The sequence below is a fragment of the Arvicola amphibius genome, chromosome 10, assembly GCF_903992535.2.
Source record: "Arvicola amphibius chromosome 10, mArvAmp1.2, whole genome shotgun sequence".
NCBI classification, from domain to species: Eukaryota; Metazoa; Chordata; class Mammalia; order Rodentia; family Cricetidae; genus Arvicola; species Arvicola amphibius.
In genome coordinates this window covers 67,785,539-67,809,187 of record NC_052056.1, presented here as the reverse complement: position 1 = coordinate 67,809,187, position 23,649 = coordinate 67,785,539, and the positions used below count along the sequence as shown (strand labels likewise).

At 40.5% G+C, this 23,649-nt stretch overlaps 1 protein-coding gene across 5 annotated transcripts in view; it reads left to right on the top strand.

Annotated features, from left to right (window-relative positions):
- Tp63 (tumor protein p63) overlaps positions 1-23,649 on the top strand; it is a 202,726-nt gene that overhangs the window by 62,422 nt on the left and 116,655 nt on the right. For all 5 annotated transcript variants that reach the window (XM_038345216.1, XM_038345215.1, XM_038345217.1 and 2 more), the window contains exons 2-3: positions 14,160-14,288; positions 15,052-15,184. In XM_038345216.1, coding sequence (XP_038201144.1) covers positions 14,160-14,288; positions 15,052-15,184 — 262 coding nt within the window. The remainder of the gene's footprint in view (positions 1-14,159; positions 14,289-15,051; positions 15,185-23,649) is intronic.

Sequence of the window (23,649 nt, the reverse complement as noted above, 5' to 3'; positions counted from 1 at the left end):
CTGATATCACAGTTTTGAACTGAATACCCTCATCTGCTCTCTGAGCTCCTGCCTCGTTATACCCTCACTCCAGGGTGTACACTAATGTCTAAGGACTAGGAGCTATGGTCTGCAAACAGGAGAAAACATGCGTCGTTTATCTTTCTTGATTATCTTAGTTAATAGCATTTTCTAGCTCCAGCCATTTACCCACACATTTCATTATTTTGCTTTCTTCTGACCAAGAGACTCCAAACCAGTACAGGCTATTGCTGGTATGTTTAGTTTCCTCTCAGGATGTAAGATGCCATTGCTGAAGACACCACATCCTCAGACACAGGACGTGGGGGAATAGAGATGGAACCAATGTAGAAGTCCACGGATAGGTTATGCAATCCTCAGTGGTCAGCCCTAGGCACACATACATGTGAGCAACACTAAATGGACTCGACAGGTTGTATATATGTGCGTGTTTGTATGCACACATGCACACCTGTGAGTGCATGTAAATGTAAATTAGTGAAGAATTCAATCATTTGAGAGGAAGTGAGGAGATATAGGATGAGAGAGAATGGTATAAACACAGTATCATTTACTCATAAAACAGAATCATTTCCCAATACAAGAGAAAGACAGGGTAACATATCTCCGGAAAGGGAATTTTATAGTTTTTAGTTTTGGAGCCGCAGATAGAAGGCCTGGCCTTGCACAGGTGCTAAGCAGTACCTCAGTGGATACCAGATTCAGATGGAGAGAAGTGTACTTAACAAAACCAAGTATACGAACAGCACCGTGTTTAGATGCACACCCGCCGTACAGAAGTGGTCTATTGAAGAGCCTCCTTCTTCAACCAGGAGGCCAGAGTGAAAACATAAAGTTTTCTCAATTCCCAAATGGTAACCAAAAAGTAGGGCAAAGAATGTCCATGATCACCAGAGGGAGTAGCCCACCTGCAGAAAACCAGAGTTGAGGCTATTTTGGTGGAAATGAGTAGACTTGTTCTTCAGGAATCCTGGCTGCTTCTGGCCAGCAGAGTTTCTTTTCATCTGTAGATGGATAGCATCTGTTTAAAGACTGAGCTGTAGTCATTGGAGAAACTCAACTCTGTCCTCAGAGACAGGCTTCCAGATCTACCCTACAACCCCATGATGTCAGGGACCTGCTCTTCCTGGCTCTCACAGCTGCTTTTACATCCATTAATCAGAGATCATTTTATATATAAAGTTGCCTTTATGAGCACTATAGCACACCAACCAATGTACATATCCAGTCTCTCCTGTATGCTTTAAACTAGTCTGGTTAGGAAATTAAATTTTTACTTTTTAATGGGGGTTGATACATTTCTGAAAATGTCTGATACTTGCCAGGTGGTGATGGCACACACCTTTAATCCCAGCACTCGGGAGGCAGAGGCAGGAGGATCTCTCTGAGTTCAAGGCTAGTCTGGTCTACAAAATGAGTTTGAGGATAGCCAGGGTTACACAGAAAACCCCTGTGACAACAAACCTGTTTAGCTTTGTAGTCTGATCACTGTCACAGCGTCTGTCCTCTGGCCATGTGGAGCAGAAGTCCCAGAATGCCGAAGCAATGAACAATTTGGGGGCTGACAGTTTGTGGGCACGTGTTTATGAGATCCTCTAATCTTCTATCAAATCTGCTTTGACAACCTTTTTATATGGTATTATGCCTCTGTTTTTCTCTATAAAGCATAAACAAGCAAACAAGACAAAACAAAAACCAACAACACCTTTCTTGTAGCTAAAAGTGTTTAACACGAAACGCTCTGTGCCCTTGGCTGGAATGAGTTTGTTCCATTACTGGTATTGCATTTAAGTAGTACAGAGGAAAAAAATATACTTCTTTTGACATGTTCACATGTTCTGTTTCTGGAGACTATTCTAGGCTCGTAAAATGCCTTTCTTTCTTCTTTCTTGTTCTTTTTCCTTTCCAAACACCATGGTCTGTCCATCACCCCCAGCATACAAACCCCATCAATTTCCCATTTTCTCACCCCCGGTTCTCTCAGAGCCCTTATTGCAGTTGAAGGGCATTAAGCTAAACTTCCCTTATTAAATGTGTCCTTCATCTTGTCTCTTCTCTGTTTCCCCAACACAGAAGTCAAAGAATCTTGATCACTGGAAGACTATCAAAACCCATAAGTACAATCCCTCTGAAAAGAGAGAGGAAAGATTGTAGGAACCAGAGGGGTCAAGGACATCACCAGAAAATTCGCAGAATCAACAAAGCTGGGCTCACAGGGACTCACAGAGACTGGGCAGACAATCAGGGACCCTGCATGAGAGCGACCTAGGCCCTTGGCATATATGTGACAGTTGTATAGCGTGCTCTGTTTGTGGGACTCCTAACAGTGAAAACAGGGGCTGTCTCTGACTCTTTTACTGGGTATTGGGACCCCACTCCTCATACCGGGTCACTTTGCCCAACCTTATTTTGAGGGGAGGTGCTTAATCTTACTGCATCTTGATAGATATGCCATGGGTGTTGATATCCATAGTAGGTTGCCCTTTTCTGGATAGAAATGCAAGCAGAGCGAATGTATGGGGGAGGGGCTGGGAGGAGAGAAGGAATGTGGTCAGAATGCAATTTTTTTTTTAAAGGAGGAAAAATGATACAGGAAGTGGAAAGGGGTGCATCTGGGGGAGTTGGGGTGACTGTGATCCAAATTTGTTGTATTAAATTCTCAAAGTATTAATAAAAAATTATAGTATTAAGAATACACCCATAGGGGCTGGAGAGATGGCTCAGAGGTTAAGAGCATTGCCTGCTCTTCCAAAGGTCCTGAGTTCAATTCCCAGCAACCACATGGTGGCTCACAACCATCTGTAATGGGGTATGGTGCCCTCTTCTGGCCTGCAGGCATACACACATATACAGAATATTGTATACATAATAAATAAATAAATATTTTTAAAAAAGAATACACCCATAAAGACTCCTTCCTGGCTTTGAGTTTTTATACTGTCAAATATGGTCCTCATTATCACTGTTGAATTGTTAGTTTATTTGCGGGGGGAAAAAATAAAAACACCCATATGAAGCTTCCAGCCCCTGTGGCAATGTCTCTCAAAGCCGAGGATTCCCACCAGGGAAGGGAGAGGCAGTCTCTGCTTGTAGATCTCCGGGTTTGTCCCTCTTAGCGAGGCAAGCAAACACACAGAAAGGCTCCCTGCAGCTGGGGTGCACAGTAATTACCCAGAGTGCATCAGCAGGCCGCTGAAGCGAGAGCGTGGAGTCTACAACCTAGGCTTCTTGAGCCGCCTTCATAAAGTCATCTGAGGAGGTGAGAATCGCCTAGCTGCAAGAGGAGCTACCCTCAGAAGGAATTGCCATTCCTACACCCTGGGAGGTTTTATGTGGTGATTCGGATTTTGTTCCCAAAACTGCAGCGAGAGCTCTGGGTATAGCGAGGAAGTGGGCCTTGTGCAGGCCGAGGTGCTGGATACCAGGTGTTCTTCAGCAGGTGCCATGAATTGCTTTACTGGATGAATCCCCTGTTGTCAGCTGAATAAGAAAGAACTGGAGTTGCTTTTGTAATTGTGAAGGGCGATGAGCTGCAGGCCTTAAAGTATCAGAATAATGGAACGGGAAAAAAACAGCAATTCTTTAGTAATCCAGTAGCCAGCTAAATGCAGCCTAAAGAGGGACAGGGACCCTCATGGTCACCTCATCAGCTAGTGGAGTAGGGTAGTGTCGCTGCTCTCCAGGGTTAGAGATGAACTCGGGGCAGTACACAGTAAACAGCCTGAGGCTGGGGTATGAAGAAGGAAAACCGCAGGACAGGAGAGTACTGCGCTGGACCTTAGATACAATTTACGACTTTGTTTCTTAAAGCTGCTTCAGAGAAGCCCCTACTTGTTTACTTCACATGCCCAGACTTCTCTCCCTGAGGTGAGGTTGATCCACCTGCCAGGGTGATTGTCTTCTGATTCCCAGGGTCTGGAAATCAGGAGAGCTGGACCAGGATGTTTCTCAGCCATCCCACACCTTAGCCCTTCTTGTAGAACCCCAAAGTTCTGAATAACACCTTATCCTAGGTTGTACTCTAACTGTTGACTTACTCGGATAGGGGTCAGGTTCAGCCATTTGCATTTTAAACATCCCAAGTATTCTAATGCATTGCCAGGTTTGAGAAATTAGGGTTAAGGGAAGCAGGAGAAGTTAAGCCTAGAGTAGGACCATGGCAAAAAAAAAAAGCAGTAGGTAAGAAGGACAGGCAGGGGAGGGGACTGGGGATGCATTGGTGGCAGGGTGTCCTGGGGCCTAAGCTTGGAAAAGAGTGGCCAGAGGCTGCTGAGCTCCAGGGAGAAGGGTGGGGCTCCTGTAGACTCAGGTGAAAGTCCTGCAGAGTCAGATTAAATTCAGCCGACAGGTGTCAGAACGAGTGAACTCCATGAAGACGGAGCAACCCTCTCTCTAGGCCACTGGTCCGCGGGACATTTGCTTGACAAGGGGAAATGACTCAGAGAGGAACAGTTTGAATTGACAGGTAAAAGTAGCAGCAACAATAGCAGGGCAGTGTTTGTGTGTGTGTGTGTGTGTGTGTGTGTGTGTGTGTGTGTGTGTGTGTGTGTGTTTCTGTCAGGAGCCATGCAGTCCTAGTGGATCAATAACACAGTAAGATGAACACTAAAGTCTTTGGAACGGGGCATTTTAGAATTCATCCAGAGTCACCCACCTCCTTTCTCTGAGGATGAACTTGAACCCCAGATGGCAAAGATTTGCCCCAGACCCCAGCCTCTGAAAGCCACCATCAGGGCTGTACAGTAGGCACAGCTTTAACCTGTGTCCAGAGCTCTGTGTGGTCCATGACTGGGAGACGAGGCATAGTGTGAGACCTAGGGACACAGGCAGTGCTGCCATCTCACTAGGTTTAAACCTGTTCCAGTCTCGACCCACGAAGCCTCCTTCTCTGGAAGCTGATTCTCGGTACATACCCTCGTTTCCTCACCTTTCAAGAGAAGATTCGACTAGCAAAATGTTATCATAGGGTGTTGAAAGGACCAAATGAGTTTAGAGCCAAAAGTATTTAGAAAATGCTCAGCAGGCTACTTGTGTTCTACAGCATTGTAATCATTGCCCTCGCTGTTTTGTTTAGTACTGAAATGGTGTCTGAGGGCTGGGATGTAGGGAAGTGGTATTCTGATTCCTTAGCATGCTCAAGGCTCAGGGTTCAATCCCTACTGTTTCCAGAAACCCTTGTAATGGGCTGTCCAGAGGGACATGCCTGTGACTCATTGCCTACCTGAGGATGGATATTTAGGGAAAATTTAATTTTTATAAAAGTGTTCTGAACTCTAGACAGACTGAAATTTAACTGGATCCTCAAGGTGTTGAGTTTTTATACATTCTGTCTTTAAGGTGCAGATTTCTATGCCTTATGCCACACATTATCTGTCTGTCTGTCTGTCTATCTATCTATTGGTACAAGACATTGCAGCATTGATCTCTATTGATAATATAGCCCTAGTCCCTTTTCTACTGTTTATTTCCAGATAAGGTGTTGTTTAATTGCTCAGGATGCCTTTGAACTTGGGGCCTTTTGCCTTCAACCTGCATGACAGGCTTATGCACCAGATCAGGTCCATACCACATCATTGGGATCAAAACACTAGCATTGGCATTCCCCCCAAATACTCCCATGATTCTCCTTACCTTTACAGGGTGATGATTCCTACCTCCTACTAGAGGAGTCAGTAGCCTCTTAGCTTAGGTTTGAGGTCTTCCTTGTGCCTAGAGACCTCAATTTTTCCTAGTTGGTACAGTTAAAAAAAACCGGGGCTTTGATTAGCCTTGAAAATGGTAATCTATTGACTCTGACGCCATGGCCTTATAAATGTTGTCCCCATTCTCTGAATCCACACATGGCCTTGAGCGCAGTCTTATCTGTAAGATTTGAGAATGTTGGTATCTGCATCAAAGGCCATTGTGAAATTAAACAAGGCTTGCTGGGTGCTTGCAGGGCACCTCCCTAACAGGTGCATTGGGATGCTAGCTGCTGTTTTGGCTCTAGCTACTGGCACCACGGCTTCTGGTCCACTGCTCAATGTTTCCCTTGACTAGTATTTGCTTTCGTGCTATGCTGAAAGCACAAGCAGAAAAAACAGAGGCTAAAAGGTGTTTCTTATCTCCGGAAATCAAACTCCAGATACTATTAAAACTTCTCCCCCATGACAAGATAGGATTCTAAGCACAAAGGAACAAAGGCTCCACAATGATTTAGTGGCAGTGAAACAGAATGATCCCTGAAGGGAATGAGGGCAAAGAGGGGCCTAAGTTAATGAGTACAGGCTCTGAGCTGGGGAAGACTGAGCATCATGTAGGCTCATAATTTGGCAGAGAATAGCAACAAGTGGAAAGAAACCAGAAAGATGCTATAATGGAACAGGGTAGTAAGAGAAGGGAGCTATACACAGAGAGAGCATCACTGCCTTCAAAGTAAAATTGGCTATGACAGAAAGTGAAAGCGAGATGTGAAAGTGAGAGGTGCTTTGTCATAATTCAGGTTCTGAGTTGGCTTTTGGGGTGCATAGACATGGAATCTTAAGAAAGACTGTGGTAGGAAAAGGGGAGTCTTCTGAAAGGAGGTTACTAACTGGCGAAATGCCCGAATAGTAGAGAAATGGGCATAGAGGAGATTCGTCCTAATATTAATCCCTTCAGTGTTTTGTTGGAAGAACCCCTTTGATTATGATGTTCCATAAATTAGGGTAAACTGAGATCAACTGAGGTGTAGGATGTGCTTCAGATGCAGTTCTTCCTAAGAGTAAAGCTGATGAGTGGATTTGCATCGGAGTAGAAGATGTGTTAACTACTCCTCTTGATGTTGTGACAAACACCCGACGTGGACAAGAGATGGAAGATTTGTTTTGGCTCCAAGGCTCAGAGTATCCATCTTTTGAATCAGAATTCTATTAGATAGCATGGAGTTTCCATTTTCTCCGCAGCTACTTGGCATTGTATACTGATCATCGGAGCATGTGAGATGGGATAGTGTTTACTCTTGGTTTACAGGAACTAGAAATAACTAATAGGACTGAGGAGATAGCTCAGGAGGCAATTGCTTGCTTGTACCAGTAGTAGGCATAAGGACTAATAGAACCCCAGAACTCATGTTACAACTGAAAGCAGCAACCTGCCTGTAAATCCAGCACTTAGTTAGCGGGGCTGGGGCAAATCTGACTAGACTAGCCATATCTATGTGATCCAGGTTCATAGAGAGCCTGCATTAAAGCATAATGTGAAGAACTATTGGGGAAGATTGCCAGCATCAGCCTTGGGCCTCAATATATATGTGGACACATGTAGATATCACTTCACACATATGTGTACACATATGAACAAATGTATAATGCACACACACATACACACACACGCACACGCACCCAGAGAATTAAAAAAGGCTTTAGAAAGGACCAGAGCAAGATGTTGCTCCAGGAACACATCAAGGTAACCTATTTCTTTCAACTATGCCCACCTTATAGTTTTCATTAACTTTCAATGAAGCAATTATATTATGAATATATAAACGATTAACCCATTGAATTGATTAACCCTTTTGAAAATTGCCTGTGGACATACTGGCCCAGATATCCTTGGAGAAGTCTTCCACTAATTCCCTATGTGTTTGTTAAGCCAACCAAGTGTCAATCATAAGTAACCTTCACAAATGGAGAGACAAGAAATACATTGATTGTTTTCAACATGATGGTAGAGGAAAAACTGCCATCGAAGGAAGAAAATATGCTAATGGACCTGACTTAAAGTTTCTAAATCATGGTGAGGAGGTTTGCTTTACCCAGTCCTAAGAGTAAATCTAGTCATTTGGGGCCTTTAGAGAGTGGTGGGTATGAGAAAGAAGACAATGTGCCCAAAAGGCTTCAAGATGTTCTTTGGCCTCCTTAAAGCTAGATATTCATAGTTAATATTTGTATTCCTAATGATGCTAATTATTATGACCATAATAGTGGAACTCAAAGATTTTAAGGGTTTCTGACCTAAAAATGTAAAAGGAATTATGTGATCTAAAATGCTTCAGAGGCCTAGAAAAGTTAGTAAAATACTATCAACCAATAGATAGATATTAGAAGGAGAAGTCACTCTCAGAGTTTGGATCGACTTTAATCTGAGAGTTGAAGAGACTCCCCGAATACTGGAGTGATCAAGGTCTCTTGAGCACTAAGGAAGTTGTTGGCTGTTTTCTCACACTCCATATGTAGACTCCCTTCCCCACCACCCTTCCTCCCTCTGAGCTGATGCGGAGGATTGATCCCAAGGCTGTGCAACTGCTCAAGGCTGAACTACATCAGAGCCTCTCTCAATGCCTTTGTGAGTCACCCCTGCGGGTGCTGTTACAAGTTCCTAGCCATGACTTCCCTGTATTTCAAAGAATTCAGGAAGCAAATTGGTACAAAGAATGCAAACTTATTTACAATTTCACCAAACTGGAGAGAGAAAGATTACTGATTCTGTTTTCCTGATGTAGTGTTCCAGTTTTATGTAGAGGATGAAACAAGGCCAGAAAATACACATCTAATTGGTTCTGGGCTGGGAGAAGGGGACCCGAACTCAAGATTCTCCCTGTCCTCTCTTACAAAGACTGTTACCTTTGGTTTGCTTAAGTACAGGATGAAAATGGAGTTAAAACCTTTCCCCCAACTGTTTCAAAAGAGAAACGATTTGGCTGGTGGTGGAATTCCCACCCACTCCAGGCCTGGCAGATTCTTTATCTCTAGGTCCATTTTTCTGAAAGGCTTGGGTTGTTGTTTTCTTTGTAGGCTAGCTTCAGCTCAGAATCCTCTGTGCCTACTAAACACACTTATTTCACAAGTAAGAAAGGATGGGACAGGCGTATCTTTTCTACAGAGCTTGGATGGCAGTTATAGGGGCGTAATTCATTTATGATCATAGTTTTTAATGTTACCTCATGCCCATTCTATTGGCAAAGGATACCTATTGTGACAAAATAGATTCGGTAGATTTTTTAACGTTAAAAAGTCTCCTAAATATTAAAATGCAATGCTTCCAAAGTTTTATGGGGAATGTAAAGTAGATATTATATCTGCAATTTAATAAGGCATGACTTTGAAGCAACACAATCTTGTATTTAAGTCTCAGCTTTATCATTTATTGCCTGAGTGAACTTGAATAACCTGCTTCTCCTCTCTGAGGCTAGAGGGCCTCTGCATAACTGGAAAAGCAGGCCCCATTTGGAGATATTGCCTTAACCCATAGCAATGCTTTGCTGCCTGTCCTCAGAGCGGCAGAGCACAAGCTGAAAGGACCGACCCGTGTTGGCTTTTCTGCTGCTAAGATGGCCACAGACCAGTAGGAAATTAGAAATTTGTGCGCAAAGTGTTATGAAAATGGATAAAAATTAAGAAAAACTTAAAAACACTCTACTAATAGCATGAAAAAAAACCACTTTCAAAAATGCAACATGCTCTATCTATTAGATAACCCCTCTGCTTGCTTTCCCACATGCTAGAATCTCTGTAGATGGCTGAGTCCCTTGCTTATGAAACATATCACCAAGTATATCATGTGCATTATTTCAGAGGGATGGTACTGAATTCACTGATTATTTTATTTTTACCTAAGCCATCCTACTATATTTCTTTTTAAAATGGCTTTCAGTTGGATGGACGCTAGATAGCAAAATGATTAAGAGGAGATGAGTTGTCAGCATTTATCACCTTTGCATTTTAGTGTAACTTTCTTTTCAATGTATTTCATAATAATACGTTAGAGTAATCGCTGTGATTAACCATTGCTTGGAAAGTCCCAGGGAAGTGAATTTTCTGTTCTCCACAGCCAACACTGCAGCACAAGGATGGATCTTGAGGCAATTCCTGCTATTGGGACCTCAGCTGTGCTGTGATGTTAATGAGACAGGTTGCACTTGGTATGCTAACCATCCTTCATAGCTGAGACTCGGGCATGGACATGAACACATCTCCGCAGCCCATGTGAGTTCCAGTGTGATCCCAGCTGCTGGAGAGGCTTCCAGAAGAGTTGCTTTCCTTTCTATCATGGGGACTGAGATCAAGAGCTCTTTGAGACAGGAAATCTAGCAGCAGCCAGAAACTTCTCGCTTGCCTTGCTAATCAGGCACACTTGAGTAGAATCAAGTGAATTTCTAGGCTTATACATTTATCTCTATATGTTCTGAACAGAAACAGGGAGACTTTATTATTAAAATTAATTCCCCATATTTATGCTCTTGGACAGGTGATAAGCGTGGGCACTGCTAAGAAGCCATAGGTAGGTTCAGGTGTGAACGTTTTAGCATCGCATGTCCTAATGCATTTTTAAAGACAGTGTGGAAAGAGCCAAGTTAGAGCATAACAGAGCTGGCCTGATTGTTCTCTAGTTTGGTGTTTTAGTTCAGCCTTTCCATGTAATAAATGAACAAAATCGAGCAGAAGTTCTGCTTGATGGGGCAATGAGAAAGCAAAAGAAGATGCCAACTGTTGATTGATGTGTGTTTTCCATTTTTCCAGTAACTCCTACACACACAAAAAAAGTGTTCTTTCTGAATTAGTATAAAGAGTGAAGGATGGTTCTTAAAAAAAAAAAAAAAAAAAAAAAAAAAAAAAAAAAAAAAAAAAAGTTGTAAAAAAATACATCTTCAGACTCCCAGTGTTCCGGCGTGCCGGCTTTGACAAAGACCTTTGAAGGGAGCCATTGTGGCGTGAGTAACTGATACTGAGATTCACCCACAGGCAAGGAATTAAAAGATGGGCGGTGCTTCCTTCACCCTTCATGCCCTGTGGCCCCGGGTGACCTCTCCAGTCCCCCACCCTGTGGTGTTTGTATGCTGACACACTGAGCAAGAAACTAACTCTGCTTGCAAAGGAGATATGTGAACACGTCCTACATATCCTTGAACTCTTCTCCCCTCCTCTACCTTCCTTCTTTTCTCCCCGCACCACCCCTGCACCTGCCTGCCCCTATCGTTTCCTCCTCTCCATGAGGAGGTCAATATTTTACCTGGTATGCATTTCTAAATTTTTAGATTCTTAGAGAGGAAGAAAAATCCACCCAGTTGGAGAGGAAGTTTATTTAGCAACGTGAAGCACAGGACAGCATGCTTTAGAAACAGACTGTAGCCACTGACCAGAAGGGAGGAGTATGTCAGAAGATGCTGGTACCAGCCCATTGGCTTCTGCATTGCATAATTTAAAGGAATGCTCATGAATGAATATGCACGAGATAGGTGATATGCTACTGATGAACAGTAGCACTCTTACCCATCTCAAATTACAAAGGACTAGAGGACTGGATCTCCTTTTAAGTTCTGTATGTCACATTTTTATAAAGGGTCTCTGTGTGTGTGTGTGTGTGTCTGTCTGTCTGTCTCTCTATATCGTCTGTGTGCAGGTGCCCAAAGATCCCAGAAGAGAGCATCAAATTCACAGGAACTGGAGTTGTCAGTAGCTGTGAGCCACCAGACAGTGGTGTTGGGCACCAAACTCAAGGTCTCTGGGAGAGCACCGCGCCACGCCCACAGCCCCATTTTAGGACATTCATATCCAGGTTCTTTTTAAAAGCCCACAGGAGCATGGTGGGGGACAGGCAGTCAAACTACATTCCAAATGATTTTATGATATCAGAGTGGTTTTTCTTAATTTAGATCCTTTATTAGTGTCCATGTGTGGCTGTTGGGGAAGTTTCCTTTGTATCTTTGTTTCTGATGTAATTAAAGGGCCCTAACTACGACTTCAGGGGTGTTTAACAGAAATGAAGCACACACTGACCACTGGAAGAAATTGCTCCTGGGATGTATGTATGGTTTTCCCCCTCATATCTGTCTCCTGACCTATCCAGTCTCACATATAGATGACTATTCCTGTGATTATTTATGTTCATTTTAGAGTTTGAATTGCATAAATATTTTGTTTTCTTCCAGTTTTCTTATCTACGTCGTTAATGACAACTTTCTAAACAATCACTTTAAGTCCTTCCTCCCTGCAATATCCAGACAGATCACTAAATATATATTCTGATTGCATTCATTGCATGGTTCAAATCCTTTAGCCTTGTGGAGGTAGTGTATATTGCCCTAAACAGTGATAAACATGTAAACTTGAATAGATACACCACATATACACACACCACACACACACACACACACATACAACACACACACACAAATGTAAGTGACACTAAGAATTTTTGGGAAAGATCTGTAAATCTCATTAAAGTCATGTCCTGGCTATGTCAGTAGATGATGGGTTTTTTTTTTTTTTTGTAAGATACTTCCATTAGGCAAAACTGTATAAAGGATACTTAAGATCTCTCTATAGTATTTATTATAATCATTTATGAATCTATAATTATCTTGAGACAAGAAATCCATTTAAAATGGCTTAAAAGGTAATGCTGAAACGGCTCCATGGACAAGAGTGTGTACGGACCTTGCAAGGTTTGGTTCCCAGTAAACACGCCCGGTAGCTCACAACCTGTAACTCCCTCTCTAAGAGATCCAGTTCCTTTTCTGCATCCCCTGATACCTGCACTCATGTACATATATCCACACAGACACAGGAACGTACACATGTTTAAAATGAAAAGGAAACCTTGAAAGAATAGCTGGCTAAAGGACCTTCACTGTAAGTTCTAGAGCCCGCGCTTCTTTAAACGCACATGTAAATTCCATATCCTCAAACACTGCATAGCTCCACATTCTGTGTCCAGCATTGTACACAGCCTTAACACAGGGTTACATCAAATTGTTTCACATGCACCAAGTTATTATCCATCTTAGCACTTCATCTTTTACTGTAGCCCCAAGTGGAAGAGACAGACACCTGATTGGCCTCCTGCTCTTCTGCCTACTCTGCACATCAGCGCTCATTACGCTGGCTTTTTCTCCCTCAGCCACTTGGCTCTTCCCTTGGTTCTTCAGAAATTATATATCATGATTTAATAGAGACTTTTATACTCACCATGTTTATTATGGATTTGTTTTGCTCTTGCCTCCACCGTGACCCTCCAGAGGAATGAGACAGTCACACTCACTTTTTTTATTTTCAATACTCATATGCTTCTTGGTGAACAAGGCATATTTTCTTCATTATTTTATATATTTAACCTGATCAATGTACTGATGAGTTAGGTTAGTATCACTTATTAATAACTGCAGTACTGCAACCTCCTACTATGTAAAGAGAATATAGAATAAATGTTTGAAAGGGAAGAGGATTTACTGTTCTTGTACACTATTAATTTAATTAATTTTTATAGGGAGAGCAATGATTTAAGAGCTAACTGATTTCATTCTGAGGTAAAATTAGCCTCCTGATCATTATAGCAAATCACTACTCAGATTATCTAGGCAGATAGTATTCAGACATGGAGAATACATCAACTGTGAAAGCTGGAGTTTCACCCTAGATAAATAGCGATGAGAGTTGAATTTTAAAAAAATAGGCATACTTGAGGACCTAGCAGCAAAATGAACAAATTGAAGTGGCATTCATTGGCACAGTACCCGCACAGTACCCTGGTGTTTGTTTATCCCTTAGTTAACCTGTGAATTCTAACTCCAATTAAGCGACACCTCCGCACACACCCTGGTAAACAACTAGTGATTTAAAAAAATAAAGCCTTAGGTCCAAGAGCTTATACTTATTGTCCGAGAGTGTGACGCTAAAATTGTAGCTACAAGAGAAGTTATTAATCTGAGGGTGAAACTTAGGTTCTCTGAAATCACTTCTGTTTTTCAATTCTCCCTCTTGCCTGCTGGAGGCAGAAAGTGCAGATAACCATTTGAGGCACTTATAAAACAGGCTTAATGATAGGCCAGACTTGCCGACAGATTTAATGAAGGGGTGTTTGTTTTCTTTTTGAAATCTACACTCTGTTGGGAAGTGTAAGTATAGCATAGGGTAACAATGCCATTAATTAAGAGAGATGAATTTGATAAAGGAGACTTGATTGTCTCGCATTGGGAGTTCTGCCTTGATTTCATGCAGAGCGTAGTTCGTGCTGCTTTCGAATGATGCACCCATTGTGCAATGCAGCAACGGGGCTACACACGCCCGTCTGACTGTAGAGACTCATTGGTGTTTTGCAGATCGTTTAGAGTTTGATTTCATTAGCCAGTGTCGTGAATACAGAAACTATAATCTTAGCTTCATTTTCTTTGTCCTTTTAAGTTTCGTAGAAACCCCAGCTCATTTCTCTTGGAAAGAAAGTTATTACCGATCCGCCATGTCACAGAGCTCCCAAACAAGTGAGTTGTTCAGCCCGGAAGTGTTCCAGCATATTTGGGATTTTCTGGAACAGTAAGTATCATCTAATCAAGAAGTGTACCTGAACTTTTTAAGAATAAGTAAACACAAATGAAATATCATTTACTACAGAATATTTTTTTTGAAAAACCAGTTAGTAAAAGTTATACTTTTATAAACGTAAGGCCTTTGATAATATATTTGCATTGAAAATAAATTAGTTTTTTTTCCCCTAGTTTCCAATACCAAAAGAAGATCATTGTCTTCAAGTAGCTCACTGCAGACATTCTAAATGTTTTCCCCAGAACAATCCAAAACATCATCCCCAGTGTCGGTGTCTGACACTCAAAGCCTGTTCTTTTTCCTTGAAGAAATGTCCCCAATGGTGAAGCACTCCATTGCAGGAGTCATTTAAACCTTCCTGTGGAAAATGGTTCTTACTGTTTCGATGGATACCAGGTTTTAGTTAAGGTACTCTGAAGATGAAGGGGGACACCAGAGTGCTTCCCGCACACTGCTGACATTCCAGGACCTACACATAGCTCTGTCACTAATCTGTCCATGGTGGCCTGCATGTCAGTCAGCAGAGAAGCAGAGATCATGCCTCCGACTTGCCAAGTAGGATTTAGTTTGCCCCTCCTCCGATTCTTCACATGGGAAATGGTTGAGTCCAGATGCGAACCTGGGGTTTTCGATTTCTAAGCAAGGGACCTGCCAGCATCGAGACAGAGCATATTCAGTATTACTAGTTAAGTAGTCAAGTGCCTTGTAGCGTCTCCCAATTTGTGATGCACACCTTCTTCCCTCTTTGTGCTAGGCCCATATGCTCAGTACAGCCCATCGACTTGAACTTTGTGGAAGAACCATCAGAAAATGGTGCAACAAACAAGATTGAGATTAGCATGGATTGTATCCGCATGCAAGATTCAGACCTCACTGACCCCATGTGGGTGAGTACCCTGAGCTTCCTCTTCAGTTTGTGGGCCAGGCTATGGGCAAATCAGAAGGAAATGGTTCTGAGCAGATCAGAAGGTTGGGAAGAGAGCCAACCTAGTGAACTGGGAAATGATCAGCTGGTTTTTCTTTTCATTTGTTTGGTTGTTTTCTGAGTTGTTCTTCATGTTAAACCCAAATTAGAGAGGATGATGTCACCAGGGTTTTCAGCCTCCTAGAGAAGCAGAAACTGGAGCTGATTCTGCCCAGATCTAGCCACTGTGGGAACCGCTCTTCACGTTTGGCTTCACTGTAATGTTGAAGGAAGAAGTGACTTCTGTGCGTGCACTCAGGAAATGAACAAAGGCGACAAATAAGCTGTATTGTCTGGGCTTTGCCACTGTGTCAGTCCTCATGTTAGGATGTAAGATCTGTGACCTAGCTAGCTAATGGCCAAACCATGCCAGTGACTTCCATCTCTGGCTAGGTCAGGAATATTACTTTTAGTTTTGATCCAGATCAAAATACTAATACCTATGCTAATGAGAAGGAAAAAAAACAGATTATTCCCAGCAGAGGTTTGCCTATCTTAAAGAAGTTGTGTGTTCTTGTGCTGAAAAGATTTTCTAGTCTGACTGCTGGCCACATGGGAATACCAAAAGTTAGGAAGTTTAAAATGGCAAGCTTTTAAGTTCCCAGTCCCTATGATCGTTCTGATTTACACACTGACATAGTTGGTTTCCTGATGTTCCAGGCTGTCCTGTTGTTTCATTTTGCTGTTGAAAACATTCTCTTCCAAAACACCATTTCCACATTTTCCCTCCTTCTGCCCAGTGCTTACCTGCTCCTCACTGCCCTCTTTGCTTTCTCCTGGATTCCTTTCTGGGTCGCTATCTCCCTCCCCTGGAATTAAATACCATCCCTCTGAAGCAACTGTGATGCTAATGTTCGGTATGTTCTGTCTTACACAATACTATACCTGTTTATTTCTCTGTCTTTTCAGGGATCAGGGGCCACGTTTTTGTCATTGGAGTTCTCGAGAGCACAGAGTAGGGGTTCAGAAAGAAGGCAATAGGGTTTGGCCAGAGAGGACAAATGAATAAGAAAGCCCTTGAGGTAGCAGTATTGATGTTCCAGGGAAAAAGAGAAAAAATGAATTTCAACAAATAAACAAGCTTACCTTTCTGTGGATACCCTGTTTTCAATCCAAAAGATTTTACAATTGTCGTAAATTCTAATTTAATATGAATTGTCAGCTTCTATCTTATACTAGCACTATTCTAATACCTTCTTATCGTTATCTCTGTACACACATAGTTAAAGATGATTGGCAGATACACACACAGGGCCAAATTACAACAGGCCTCAGCAGCAGGCATGGCGAAACAGCGGCTTTGCACAGGATGCTGCCGCAGTGCTGTGCTCTGTGAATTAGGAACTAGGGTGTCTCTGAGATGCCCGGTCCTTCTCAACAGCTGTGCTACTGTGTGAGGCTTGTCTCACCTGTGAAGTAGCAGTCTTTCACATTTCCATTATCAGTCAACTGCTAAATACTTTGTAAAGTCTACACATAAATTGCTTTCCCCATCAATATAGTATTTTAATAAGTTGGGAACTCAGCCAATTCTTTTCTCACTGTATAAGAAATGCAACTCTATAATGGGCATGAAAAGACATGTCAGATTGCTAAGGGCAGAAATTGAGAAATTCATTCTATTCTTTTCTGATTTTTCATATAGCCAAGAAATAGAATCATGATGTTTGGTCTGGTTATTAACAAAGAAAGTTAATGTATGGATGTTATATTACATTGTATCAAATTGTAGATGCTGTGTATCTTTTTAAAAATTAGAATGTGTTTTATGCCTCTGAAAATTAGTTCTATTGGGTTAAGAGTGAGGGTGAGTAAATATCTCAAAAGAAATTCATATTTTAATCTGCTTTTTCAAGTGCCTTAATGATTCTTGATTCTATTGTTTTATATATTACTTTATTTTTCTATCTTGCCTTGCTTTGGATCTGTGTACGCATGTCTCTAATATGTTCAAAATGTGTATTAAATAATAACAGTTAATCATTCTCCTTAGTGACAGATGTCGGCCAAGTAACTATTTTGCACTTATTTTTCCTCTATACTTCACGTTAATCAGAGTTTTCTTTAAGGAAACTGTGTGGTAATTACCTAAAATTCTCTGTTTTTATAAATCCTTACTGATTCATCCCAGATACACTTAAGAAGTCTTCAGCTGTACATATCAACAGACTTGTACTGTGTATGTGTGTGTGTATGTGTGTGTGTGTGTGTGTGTGTGTGTGTGTGTGTGCATGCGTGCATGTGTGTGTTTGGTAGAATAGGCCATAGCACCTGTCCTAGGACCTATCATAGTACCCTACTTATATGGCCCAAACATATATAATATTTCCATCCTGTATACAAGTCCAAACAGTCTTATAATTTAGCTACTACATATGGCATGTTTCTTATGGTGCAGATGAGGAAGTCATTGGTTCTCCCCCACCAAGAAGACCGTGAAACAGCTAGCATTAAAAGCAAATGGATATAAAGTTGCCTATGAAATCTGCTCAGATGTGTTGGTATTCTTATAGAAACAGGACAAAGTATTGATTTATTAAGATTGAGAAAGACAAGCAATATGTTACAGAAGAGTGATTTGTAATTAGACTTTGAAATATGAGTAAACTTGATTATAAGGGGCAACATGATCCCACATTTCCAAAACTGATGTCACCAAAGCATAGCTTGAAGGAACTCTGAAGTATGAAGAGGTCAGGCTGAAAAATTCAACTAATGAGTATATATAAGCAAAATTTGAGCATTAAAACCTGCAGTGTTGAGAGATGGAGAGATCACTTGGCCATTGGATGCGCTTCCAGGGGACCAGGGTTCTATTCCCAGCAAGACATTGATTGACATTGAAAAGCTTTATGGAATAATATTCCCTTTTACACATTTGGTAGAATTTACCAATGAAACCATCTAGGTCTGATAAGTTTTTTCCAGAAGCAAGAAACTGAACGTCTTTATTGCACTGCTGCTATTATTTTATCTTGGGCGAGTCTGGACAAAATGTAGTTTTTGAGAACATGATAAATTGAATCATAGTTGCTAAACCCATGCATACAGAATTGTTTGGAATATTTCCTTTGTGTTCTCTTAATACCAAAAAGATAATTATACTTTTATTTATTATGTTGGAAACTTTCAGTAACAGAGACTTGCCGATTTGGATTACCTTTCAACAAAACACCTCACATTTTACTTTAACTTTTTCCTAATGTTTTTCTTTGTCCAACCTCATTTGTTTCTGGGTTGTTCTCCTGACTTCTGTGTGTTTGGTTTTAGTTTACACCCCTCCTTTCCTTCCCCCGTTTTTCTCAGAATTTTTCTCCTCCTTTACCATTCCCCCTTCCCTCGTCCTCATTCTCATCTTCCTCCTCCTTTTTCTCATTTTCTTGCTCTTTTCTGTTTGCTCTTCCTCCTTCCCCGCTTCTCCTTTCCTTCCTCACAGTCACCACCCTATCAAAGCTCTAATATCCTAGCTTTCTCACGTACAAGTTTATATTTGTGAGTTGATTATTATCTTTTTCTCCTGGAGAAGTTAGCATTTACAATAATAAATTTCCCCCTAGACATTGCCTTAGCTGCATCCAATAAATACTGATGTACCCAATGTGGTTTTTTTTCCAGTTTCTGTTTGGTTTTAAATATATTCACCCTCTTTTGGAACTTCAATTTTGACCTATTAGTGTTGGGGAGTATACTACTGAAGTACATGTCTGCACGCTCTGCTTCTGTTGTGTGGAAAGTTCTATAAAGAGCAATTGGATCCAATTGGCTTTGCAACTTGAGAGAACTAAATTTTTTCTGTTTTTCTGTCTCCTGTTATATTGACTACTGAGTGTTGAAGTTTGACTTTCAACTGCCCAAGCAGTGAACTCAAGAGAAGAATTATGGGCTATTTATTAAATAAGATGCTTATCAGTTTGGGGGAAAACTACAGTTCTCACTGAGCTTTGCTAAATTACCCTTCAGTTACCAGAATGGCTCTTTTCAAAGTAAACAGTGCCTGTGTTTTTGAAGCAGAACAGAAAGACAAGTTCAATTCTCATGTGCAGTCTTGAATTGATCTGAATTTATTAATACTCTTAATTTCTTCCTTTCCTCTGTCCCAACTTGCAGGTACACATGCATACATGAATGCACCCACATGCAATGCACTTTTAACTGCATTGATATTCTAGTTTTAGAGAATAAAGTCATAGCAGTTTCTGGCATATATAATGTCATGCCATCATCATCTGCTAAATTTTAAGATTTATATATGTATTAACTACATACCCTCTGCGGGGAAGCAAACCATTTAGAAGTTGTTCATAGAAATTGCTTTGGCTAACTTAGATCAGATCCAGGAGTTAGTATATGCCCTCTCCTGACTCCATAAATCTCTGGGGTGAATTCATTTGTCATTTCCTGTGCACCCTTGTCCCCAGGTTCTGGAGTTGTGCATTATCACAGCTAAGCCTGGAGCCAATGGGTAGAACTTACTCTAAAAAAAGGGATCATTAGTTCTCTTCTCTTCTTTTTCAATCTTGGCTCCCATGAGGCCTCTAGAGCCATTTTCAAAGCATCACCATCTTTTGCTTCATGCCTTTCCCCTTTCTCATCTACACCCTTGTCTGGCCTTTTAGGAAACTCGTTGAATTCAGTATATGTAGATTTGGTTAAAAGCATTAGAAAATGGTCAGTGAATACTTTATGTATGTGATAAAGTGGTGTAGGAAGGACCTTCTGTCTATGTGTTGATTTGATTGGTTAATGAATAAAGAAAACTGGCATAGCCTATAGCATGGGAGGAGGAAGGTGGAGTTAGGAGAGCCATGGGGCTGCCACCAGAGATAGACATTCTGAAACTTTAGCTGATAAGCTACTGCCACGTGGTGATACACAGATTAATGGAGATGGGTTAAGTTAATATGTAAGAGTTAGCTATTAAGAAGCTAGAGCTAATGGGCCAAGCAGAGATTTAATTAATACAGTTTCTGTGTGATTATTTTGGGTCTAAGCTAGCCAAGCGGCTGGGAAGGACAAGTGGCCCTCCTTTAACAATGAAGTTCCACACAATTTACCTTTCATGCTAAATTGCATCATGGGATTGTACCATTAGGAAAAATGGTGTTGGAGCTGCTTCTTCAGAACTGTAAAGAGGCCCTATGCATTCACAAACATGTCTTTTCTCATTTGCATAGAAAAGTCTACTAACACACATCTTTACCCAGGAGAATTATGGTGATTTGCTTCATTCCAAGTTCCTCACATATAAACCTAGAGTCAAAAACTTATTTTTATCATCATTTGTCTGTTTTGTATATAAGCTCTTTAAATACAGTAAATATGTAATGCTTTGAGAATAACACTAATAAATTTACCTAATTAGATAATAATCAATTTTAAAAAACTTTATAACTCTCAAAAGTATGTATGTCCCTAGACAATTATAATACACATGAAGATTGCAATTTTCTCCTACTCTTCTTTAGTTAAAAAAAAAAAAACAAGTAATTTTGGATTATGTCACAAATAATAGTACAGGGATTAAAGGTGTATACCACCCTCACACAGCAAGAAACAAAGACCCACTTTTTCACACACACAGGTATACCATAAAAACACTAAACAGGAGCTATAATATGAGTGAAATGGACCTGTAGGGTGAAAAAAGAAAAGTGTATATATATATATATATATATATATATATATATATATATTATGTATATATGTGTATATATATGTATGTATATATGTGTATATATGTATGTATATGTGTATATGTATGTATATATGTGTATATATGTATGTGTATATGTGTATATATGTATATATATATGTAAAATTATAATAAGATAAATTTTTTACAAAATAAGAAGGAAAAGTCCTGACATGGCATTATGAGACAAGGTAGCTCCAATGATACCATTGAATTCACTTCTTGTTTGCCTTCATGCTGGGCATGAAGCCTGCTCTTAAGAGTAGGTTCCTGTCTGAGTATGTGCTCAATTTTGGAATAAGTTCCAGGAGGTGATGTACCAGGAGGTACATTCTTTTATGTTTGGTGCAATGTTCTGTAAATAGCTGTTAGGTCCATTTAGTTTATAATGTATGTAATATATAATGTATATAAATATATAGTCTATATAGCTCCATAATTCTTCTGTTTAGCTTTTGTCTGGGTGACCTGTCTGTTGGTAAGAGTAGGGTATTGAAGTTACCTACTATCGGTGTTTGAAGGACAATATGTGATTTAAACTGCACTAGCACTTCTTTTATGAACTTGGGTGCCCTTTTGTTTGGCACACATATGTTAAGAATTGATATCCTCTTGGTAGATTTTCCTTTGATTATTTAGCTCCCTTCCCCATCTCTCTGATTAGTTTTGGTTTGGAGTCTGTTTTGTCAGATACTAAAATGACTTCATCAGCTTGCTTCTTAGGTCCATTCATTTGAAGCATATTTTTCTAATTTTTTATCTAAGGTGATGCTGATATGTGATGTTAAGATGTGCTACTTGATTGCAACAGATGATGGATCCTGTTTTCATATTTGATCCATAAGTCTGTGTCTTTTTATTGGGGAATTGAGACTGTTGGTGTTGAAAGTGAGTTTTCAATGAACAGTGTTTGTTGATTACTGTAACTTTGTTATTTGTTTTTGGTGTGTGTGTGTTCCCTTTTTAAATTTGCTGGTTTGAGATTATTTATTCCTTATGTTTTCATGGGTGTAGTTAATCTCTTAATGTTGGTCTTCCCTACTAATCTGGAGGACTGAATTTGTAGACAGATATTGCTTAAATTTGGTTTTCTCATGTAATGTCTTATTTTCTCCATCTATTGTGATTGAAAGTTTTGCTGGGTCTAGTTGTCTGGGCTGACATCTGTGGTCTCCGAAAGGCTGTAGAATATCTATGCAAGCCCTTCTGGCGTTTAGAATCTCCACTGAGAATTCAGGGCTATTGTAATAATTCTGCCTTTATATATTATTTGGTCTTTTTCCCTTGCAGATTTTAAAATTCTTTCTTTGTTTAATGTTTAGTGATTTGAATATTACTTGACAAGGGGAATTTATTTCCCTGTCCAGTTTGTTTGATATTCTGTATGCTTCGTGTACCTTGATAGACATCTCCTTCCTTAGGTTAGGGAAATTTTTTTCTGTGATTTTTTTTTGAAAAAAAAATATTTTTTATCGGAGAAGTAGAAGGGGAGAGGGGAGGAAGGGAGGGGACTAGAAAAAAATGTAAAGCCCAATAGAAACAATAAAAAAATGTTTTCTGTACCTTTGACCTGTGTTTCTTCTTCTATTTCTATTATTCTTAGATTTTTTTTTTTCTCAAACTACCTCAGATGTCCTGGATGTTTTGTCTCAGAATTTTTTTTAGATTGAGCATTCTCTTTGATCAAAGTATCCATTTTTTTTCTATAATTTTTTAATGCCTGAGATTCTCTCTTCCACCTCTTGTATTCTGTTGGTGAAGCTTGCCTCTGAAATTCAGGTTCCTTGATTTTTTTCATTTCCAGATTTCCTTCAGTTTGAGGTTTTTTTTATTAATTTTATTTGCACTTTCAGATTTGATCAGTTTTCTTCCTTTCCTTCCACTGTTTGTGCTGTCATTGATTTCTCTTTTTTTGGTTTACTTTTTTATATTTAAAAATTTCCATCTCCTCCCCTTTTCCTCCCCCTTCCCTCCCCTCCCCTCCACCCATACTCCCCCTCTCTCCCTCTTCAGGCCAAGGAGCCATCGGGGTTCCCTACTCTATGTTAAGACCAAGGTCCTCCCAACTCCCCCCAGGTCCAGGAAGGTGATCAACCAAGCTGAGAAGGCTTCCACAAAGCCTATCCATGCAGAAGAATGAAAGCCCAGCGCCATTGTCCTTGGCTTCTCAGTCAGCCTCTACCGTCGGCCACATTCAGAGAGTCTGGTTTGGTCTCATGTTCCATCAGTCCCATTCCAACTGGAGTTGGTGATCTCCCATTAGTTCTGTCATTGATTTCTTTATGGGGTTTATTTCTTTAATCTTTAAGGACCTTTATCATATGCATAAAGGCTATTTTAAGGTCTTTTCCTCATGCTTCAGCGCTGTTGCAATCCTTAGGCCCCACTGTGTTGGGTTGATCAGCTCAGGTGGAGATATACTGTCCTGTTGTTGATCGCATGCTAGTGTCTAGGCATCTGGGGTTGGGAAGATTGTAATTCTTGGGATATCTGGTCTTGTCTTTGTTGGATGGGTGTTTTCTCCCTTGATTTCTGTTCACTCTCTGGTTCTTAGGAGAGTGTGGTGGCTGTATGTTGCCTGGTTGGAAATTCTTCTGGGATTCCTGTAGGTGTGGTCCACTGGTGGTTCCAGATAAAATGTTCTCCTGCTTCCCTGGCAGAAATGTAATAAATAAGTTTTATAAAATGTTCTTTTG